This window comes from Cupressus sempervirens, chromosome 10 (assembly GCF_028749045.1).
Source record: "Cupressus sempervirens isolate cs-2001-9-10 chromosome 10, ASM2874904v1, whole genome shotgun sequence".
NCBI lineage: Eukaryota > Viridiplantae > Streptophyta > Pinopsida > Cupressales > Cupressaceae > Cupressus > Cupressus sempervirens.
In genome coordinates this window covers 797,827,265-797,836,064 of record NC_143127.1, presented here as the reverse complement: position 1 = coordinate 797,836,064, position 8,800 = coordinate 797,827,265, and the positions used below count along the sequence as shown (strand labels likewise).

The following is an 8,800-nucleotide window of genomic DNA, read 5'->3' as shown; positions in this document are numbered from 1 at the left end:
TTTATTGAAAAAATATTTTTAGTTTAAATTTAAATTTATTAAAAATATACAATTTACCTTTTATTTTAATTTTAGATTATTTATAAAAATTATTTATGTTTTTAAATTCTAATTATTATATACAATTATTATATTTCTTTTAAAATATCATTTATTTTCTTATTTTCTAATATATTTCATTTTAATTTTACTTTATTAATTTTTTTTTTTTTTTTTTTGCATATAGCTTATTTTTATTTCGCATGTTTTACTTGAACTCAACTTAAAATGCTAACTACTAATGATATTTTTTGAATTTTGTTACTCTTTTAAAAATATTAATGATTAGTTGAGATAATGATAAAAATGAAGCATCTCCAAGTTTTAGGCCTACTATGTGCTTGGCTCAATTTTTTTTCTTACAACTTATTAAGTAATTAAAGCTCTCCATGCCATGGCATAGTGTTCTATCTCAAATTCACAATAAAATGTACAACTAGACTCAATGGCAAGAACTATAGTGCTTGCGCCCCTTGTTAATTAATTGGATCCTATCTTAATTAATATTTATCTCGTCACAATTTTTTTTTTTGATAAATGATAAAAACAAATAATCAAATATTTAGATACACCATAAATATCAATTAAGACAAGACTCAATTAATTAAGATAAAATATTTACTTTCATTGGAATTTCAGATTTGGCTCATCCAAATCTAATTACGCCGAAGGCGTCCCTATACTGAAGTGAACCACTTCACTTATTATATCACTTCCCTTTAAAGAAAGACGATTTAAACACCCCTCGCCGTCGGATTTCACAGTCATCATTCGCAGTTTCTCATCATTCGCAGTTTCTTGTCTTTCTGATTGTTAATAGCAATTTCGTATTTCCATGTATAACTTTGCGAGAGACTTCCGCAGCAAGCCAACTTCAAATTGAACGGATGCAAGTACTTCACTTTGTGCATCCACGGTTCAAGCTCAACGTTGAGGCTTGCAAGATGATAAGAACAATTAAATTTTATATTTTAAATGTATTTACTATGTTATATTTTTTTTTTTTATAATATAGATATAATTAGATACATATTTGATATTCACTTTTGGAGAGTATCAAATGGCATATTTTAAAGTATATATATTTTTATACTTGATATAGTTTAAATTAATTGTATACAATCATTTCAATATCATTTTTATATTATTTTATACAATATAAAATTATTTTTAAAACTACTATGTTGGGTAATGGATTAGGAGTATATTCTAAGTTTAGTGATGGTTAAGGTTGAATTGGGTTTAGAATTTGGTTTATTATTTTCTACTGGTTGGGATTTAATTTTTCAATCAAGGTTAGAGTTGAGGTAGAGTTAAAGTTGGAATTAGGGTTGTGAATACAGTTTACATATTATGAATAAGGTTAGATTTATTAATATGATTATTTGTTTGATTACAATTAGAGATTTTATTATGGTTAGGGACAAAGTATGATTTGGCTTTATGTCCTGATAAGGGTAAGGGTTGGGAAAATATCATTGACTAAATAGGTCCTAAATGTCTTTCAATATTTCTTCAGTGTACCTATTGCACCCTAATTATAATTCGGTGTACTTATTGAACCCTCAGGTGCGATTGCTAGTCTATATCTATATGGTGGTACTAAGAGAAGGACTTAGGTGTATGGTGAGAGATATTTCATTTTATTCATTGATTATGTGGGTCGCATGTTTTTACGAATTGTCATATACTTTTATTGAACCCTCAGGTGCGATTGCTAGTCTATATCTATATGGTGGTACTAAGAGAAGGACTTAAGTGTATGGTGAGAGATATTTCATTTTATCCATTGATTATGTGGGTCGCATGTTTTTACGAATTGTCATATACTTTGATAAATTCAAGATCACATTGTTTTTCATAAGTGGTTAGATTACATTGGAATTTGAATTTGATGTTCAAGTGGACTCTCCTGACTTGGCAACTTGCTCTGAGTGTTCAACGTACATGCCCATGTGATCTTATCAATGCTACTATTCCAGAATTCTCTGATTTGATTTAAATGCAGAATAGACTTCAAGCAACAAGGACATCAATGGAGAAGCTTGGTGCGCAGTTGCTTTCCCGCACATAATAGAACAACTATGGAACGTCGTTATTTTAAAATTTTATTTGTCGCTTTCACCGGGATAGCAAAAGCCCGAGTATAACATGTGATGTTAGAACTAACACATATAGCAATGCACCGACTTAATGGACAGGTGATGAAATGATGTTTTCAATTAAATGCAGACGTTGACAACACTGCAATGAACGGACCGAAGTTGTTTACAGGTGAGCAATTTAATGCCTGCTTGGACTTTACGTTGTTCAATTAGTGCACTGGAATGCCTATATAACGGCTCCAAATTTCACTCCTAAAATATCGAATATTGCAAGGTGTTTATCTTTAGTAAGGAAACCATGGCTTCAAGGACAAAGAGCTCGGGAATTCTATTGATGGCTGTGGCTATAGTGGGTGTGTTAGTTGTCGCAGAGTGCAGAAGCTTGGAGGAAAACATGTACCACAAGGATAATTTTGGTGGTGGTGGAGGACTTGGTGGCGGTGGTGGTGGAGGAGCTGGTGGCGGTGTAGGAGGTGGGATAGGAGGAGGAGGTGGAGCTGGTGGAGGTGGAGGTGTAGGGGGTGGTCTTGGTGGAGGAGGTGGTGGTGGTCTTGGAGGAGGAGGTGGTGCTGGTGGTGGACTTGGTGGAGGTAGTGGTGGTGGTTTAGGTGGAGGAGCTGGCGGAGGAGCAGGAGGTGGCATTGGTGGAGGTGCAGGAGGAGGCTCTGGTGGAGGTATTGGAGGAGGTGCAGGAGGAGGTGTGGGTGGAGGAGCAGGAGGCGGCGCTGGTGGAGGTGTTGGAGGAGGTTCGGGTGGAGGTATAGGAGGAGGAGCTGGTGGTGGTGTCGGCGGAGGGTTCGGAGGTGGTGCAGGAGGAGGCGCTGGTGGTGGTGGTGGTGGTGGTATTGGAGGTGGAGGAGGAGGATTCTAAATCTACTTGGTCTTTTAGATATTGCATTATATATAAGGGCAATATAGGACATGTATGGTTTTGCTAATAAATAAAAGGACAATTGAAATGGAAGGCTCGTAAAGTCGTTCAATTGTTGTCATATATTTGGCGTCTACTTTGAATATACAATTTGCAATATATATATATATATATATATATATATATATATAGGCATTTCCAAATAGTATAAAACATGCAACTCTAATCGGGGTACAATATTTTCAGTTATGAGTCATAAATTTGAAATTTAATTTTCATTTTATTGGCTTGTCTGTACTTATAATTTATGCTACTATCAAATGACATTAAATGGAATTTCTTAATTGCTATGTCTAAATTGCTCATAATGTGAATTTTAGTATATATATTCAAAGAGCGAATAAATTTGTTTATCTCGGTCTTGTGGAATTGGTAACAAGGGTTTTTATCTCTGCTAAAGCTGGAGTGGATTTAATTGGGCTCGTAGTTAGCAGTTGGATTTCCATTTGGCGCTCACACAACCTTGGTGTGGGATATGTCCTTGCACAGCATGTTGGCCTATCTGGTTGCATTTTCGATCCACTGATTGATTAGCCCGCAGAGCATTCTTGTCATGTGAATTCAAAATAGCCACTCCTGTGGAACTTCTGTTAATTTTTTTCAGTTAAAATTAAAACATGTGTGTTAAATTTTGTATAACGGTTGCCTATGTTTTGATCAGTGTCTTTTGTTGGTTCGTGTCTTCCTTTTATGGTCCAGTTATCCATCGATTTCGAGCGATTGTTTTATGTCTTGCATTTTTGGAGCTTTCTCTGACTCAAATGTTTGTGACCAATTTGTCAAGTGTATAAGGGTAGTTTTTGGTAGCCTTCATATTTGAGCCAAGAGATCACAAGGTTTATGATTATCATCTTCCTTTGGCAGCTTTGTAGCACACTGCCAATGATGCACATTATATAGTTCTTTACAATAATTATTAGAAGGAACTAGGAGTTTTTCCGGGCCAGGCATCACGGTGTCCAGACAGCTTTTTCTGGTTGCTTTCTGTGGATGTAGCCATGCTAGTGATTCCCGTAGCCTCAATTGTTCATCTTTCCTTCAAATCTGAAAACATTAAATGCAAAAAAAATTCACAAACAAGTATCACAAGTAAAGTGGTCTAATTCAGGAAGCTAGAGTGGCAATCACAGAATCTATCTCCTTTAAAAGAGAGAAAGTTGGGAAATACTTTCAAAAAGAAAAAGACAAAGTCAACTCGGCCATAACCCTACAGCAGCTAAAAACCAATCTCGGGGAGTTCAGAAGATGATGTGCAATATGCAGTGACATTCATTTAGATTGAAAAATTATATTCATTTCAGGCAAGCAATTTGTCCAATCTTTAATGTTGAGGAGTTTTAGAAATACATCTATCCGCGCTGCTAGAGCTGATTACGCCTGTATTGGTCTGTGAATTATAAGGACAAACATGTGAAAGCAATATTTATATTAAATTAAGTGCTTATATTTTTTGTAATGAGATTTGCATCTTACCTTACCAGAGAGAATAATTTTGAACCATAAATGTAGCAGTAGTTTAAATGACTAAAATCGAAACATTCAATCACTCAGGAAAACTAATTTAATAACTGGAAGTTCTAAAAGCAAGATATATAATACTAAAATGTATTATATAAGCCAGTCAAATTTTTCTCTCTGGAAAATTATTTACATTCAAGTAATCACACTATAAGAACATTTACAAATTCTGTTCTTCACCTCTTCCTCCGAATTTTGCTGTTTGCTTTGGTTTCCAGATGATATTGAACATATTGAATAACCTTTGATGACATTTTTGTGAAAAACATTATACATTGAATAGGCATAAAATGAATAATAATGTTAAATTATATGTAAATGTTCAAAATTAAAATTAGCAGTTGGAATGCGAGGCCCACAAAATCAATCTAAACAGTCACAAACTTAAAGAGCTGTAATTCAACTCTAACACACAGTGCCTTAATAAAAGTTTCAGTTTTTATAAGGTTGTGTACAAGTCCTCTTTGGTAAACATATACGGTCAATGCCACATGTGAGGGTGACAATAGAATCCAACTTAAACTGATTGTCTAATCAATTAGACTCAAGTTCAAATATTAAAATAAATGTATAACTATTTGCAGCTAGATAAACATGTCACATGGGGTTTTAATAAAATCAACCATAAATTGTCTACATTCCTTACTTTTAGCTAATCAATACTATTATAAATCATTGATGGAACAACTATAAGACATACAATCAAGAAAAAATCAAAGTAGTAATTTATGTTAAACGTATTAATCATTAGGGTTTAAAAGTTAGGTTAGATATTTTTAGTTGTAGTAGTTATTTTATAGCAGTTATTAAATTGCTATATGACGTAATGAATCTCCTCAATAGAATAAAGTTTTGCCTGTGTTTTAATTATTTTCCAATTTATCAGATTTTTGGACCTAATAGTGGGGTATCAGAGCAAGGGATATAGATATAACAGAGAGGGAACAAAATGTGATTAAAGATGGCTCTCTAACTATACAGGCAAAACCAAAACCATCCAAGTGAAAGATCTGAGGATGGTATTTTGCTTTGGTTTGGTTTGGATTTTTTTTTTTTTTTTTTTGGGGGTATATTTTATTTTGTATTTGAAAATTAGAAAAGTAAGAAATGAAGTTTTGTTTCCATTCTATTATGCTTGCAGCCCTGAGTTTTGGTTATTGAATGAAGATATGGGTTACACTTTGGTTTGGATGTGAGTTGATTTTAATCATATATCAGTTGGGTAAAGCATAGTGCAGATTTAAATGGTCATATGGCATCTATTAAATGGATGGCTGATAGTAAACGGAAATGTTAAATGGGATTCAAAGTGGAAGGATTTGGTTGGTAATATTGTTGTGGGTAAATCAGATTTTAATGTGTTTGAGCAAAGCAAGGAATTAGTTTTCATAGTTCAGATTTGGGTCTACAAAATCTTCATTTTTAAAAGGCTTTGAAAGGTTATGGAATCAATCCATTATTCTCACCATTTTCAGATTTATCCATAGTTTAAAATGATTTGGGCATGGAACATTTTGAAATAGAAATTTTGGTTTATACGAGAAGATTTTGAATGGTTCAAGAATATGGTCTGGAATGTTAGTATCAAAGGAGTTTTCTATGAGGAGAAGATTAAGTAATCAGTCAAATGAGTTTCATATGGGAAAATATGTGAATATGTTTCTATTCTATCAATTTGATAATAGTAAATGCCATTTGATACAAAGGTTTTAGAAATGCTCTCTGATGATCTACATCAAATTCTTTTATCAAAGTTTAATTTATCATAGTCTATATATTCAAAAGCTTACAAACAAAGTATATTTTTAAAAAGTACTAATGCAAAAAGTTTGAAAACTAACAGATTGTCTTCAAGTATCCAGTGCTTAATTTACAATATTACAAGGTAGAAAAGGCAGCAACAACAAGGATTGAGAAGTATCAATAAAAATAAATAAATAAAAATTTAAACAAAATGAAGATAAATATGTGGTATCTTATCCAATAGCTTATTACATGAATTCATTTCCTTTCATCTGTCCAGGGGAGGATATTCTTATATGTTAGATTTACGTTCAAGTGAATGTAATTTTAGATTCAATTCAAGTGAGTTCCACGTTCAAGTTCAAGTTCAAATGAAGGACAAATACACAACACCCAATGTGTCATTTTGTTGCATCTAATGTGTGCTATTATCAAAATTTCATATGGAGAAAACAATTCATAACACCCAATGTGTGTTATTTCATAGCACCCAATGTGTGCTCTTATCAAATTGTAATACAAACAAACAAATTCATAACACCCAAAGTGTGCTAATTCCAATGGGACAAAATAAGTCTCAAACTGAGACCTTTCGAAGCAATAGGCTCATCATATAAATTTAAAGTCTAACAATGGACAACATGCCGAAGTATAAAAGTTTGAACCCTACAAGTTCAAACAGATTTTAGGTCGTATCATAGGTACAAGATTTCAAAAGATGATATAGATCAACCAACAAATGTTTCTGGTTGAGTTCAAAGTTTCAAGAGTTTAGAATACTCCTAATTTCATGTAACCCTTTCTAATTAAGGGGGGGGATGTTAACATATTAATCATTAGGGTTTAAAAGTTAGGTTAGATATTTTAGTTGTATTAGTAATTTTATTGCAGTTATTAAACTGCTATATGACTACCTTATTTATGTAATGAATCTTGCTCAATAGAATATAATAAAGTTTTGCCCGTGTTTTAATTATTTTCCAATTTATCAGATTTTCAGGCCTAATAATTTCAAGAAACAAGACAATTGAGCAGATTTCAAACATAGGAAACATTTCTATGCTTGGATTTAATAAAGATCTTAAACATTAGATAACATTCGTTCAAAATAGGTGATGGGTGTTGGTCTATTATGAGTAGTGAGTATGCGAGAAAAATAGTCTTTGTACATTAGATAAATATAGTCCTTGTTTGTTATGCAACACAAAATTAGTGTTCGTTAAGCTATACAAAACTAAAGGTGAAATGTTTTAAGAGTAGATTGCCATGCAAAATACAGAGGTTGTAGTTGTGCATCGTAGGAGGATGGGTGCTTTTGAATTACAGATTGATGATTTATTGCAGCTGGAAGTCATTGCTTGACAATCTTGACAATATTGTTGTTGATAGCCATTGTGAATGTGCCATATAGTTGTAGCTTTAGTAGAGCATATACAATTTTTGGAATATTTTTTTTGGTAATCATATGTTATGGCGATGATCTTTGGAAACTACTTTAGAGATCACCTTGTAAGGTCCAGTCAATGTTGCCATCTTATCTGTGCAATGTGCATAGCAAATTGTGGCGGCATGTAGGCTTTGTAGGTCTTTGACAGTGAGTCTAGTTGACACAATGAAGATCAATAGAGCTGTCAAATGTTAGGCGACAGTTGCAAATACTGTAACACATCTCATAACGATCCAAATGAGTATTTCTAGCCTTCAGTGTGCCTACGACTTGCAAAAGCAAGGGCACAAGCATGAGTTGTTTGAAGAATGGGGAAGTCTAGTGGAATTTGGAGTAGAAAAGAATGTGCACTTTGTACTTACCTACAAATTGGATCTCGCAAGACTTTTGAGGTAGTTTTTGGTCCATTGATCATTAAGTTGTTCAACGAATGAAGACTATGATGACTGGATGATTGGTGAACCTCATGCAATATTCTGCACATATTGTACAATTTTCTTGAAGAGCACTAGGGGCATGCCTATTGTTGAGATCAGGTAGATCATAGTAGCCCACAAAATTGTATAGTTGCTTGCCACATGAACTTGCAAATTTAGAAGTTAGTTATTAGTAGCAAGGTAAAAAGTAGTTAGTCCATAGTGGCGGGATGGAAAATAAATTTGAATAAATAGATGTATAGTCATTTACCATGGCCATGTCCATGTCATACTAAGAATCACCATCTTTGACATGTACTTCAAGGTGTCCTCTGTTATTGTGGTAGCTTGTGGCAATAGCTCCAAAGGAGCCTATTGGATTCAAGGTCTAGGCAAGAAATTGTCATATCAAGTGTCAAGTGATGGTGCTTGCAAATAGGTTTTTTAGTAGTCAGCTTGCTCTTTCTTGTCAAAGCAAGAAAATAGGTTGCATCTCCTCTTTCAAACTGTGATTTACTTTGCACAGTAAAATAATTTCAATTTTGGATCCTACTGTTAACTATGGCAAGAAATTGTCTATCAAAGCATTACTAATGTTCAT

At 33.4% G+C, this 8,800-nt stretch overlaps 1 protein-coding gene across 1 annotated transcript; it reads left to right on the top strand.

Moving 5' to 3' along the window:
* Positions 1-2,442: 2,442 nt before the first annotated feature.
* LOC149536327 (uncharacterized) lies at positions 2,443-3,138 on the top strand. Its single transcript, XM_089806272.1, has one exon. The coding sequence runs from the start codon at positions 2,443-2,445 to the stop codon at positions 3,013-3,015; it is 573 nt and encodes a 190-aa protein (XP_089662398.1). The 3' UTR covers positions 3,016-3,138.
* The last annotated feature ends 5,662 nt before the right edge of the window (positions 3,139-8,800 follow it).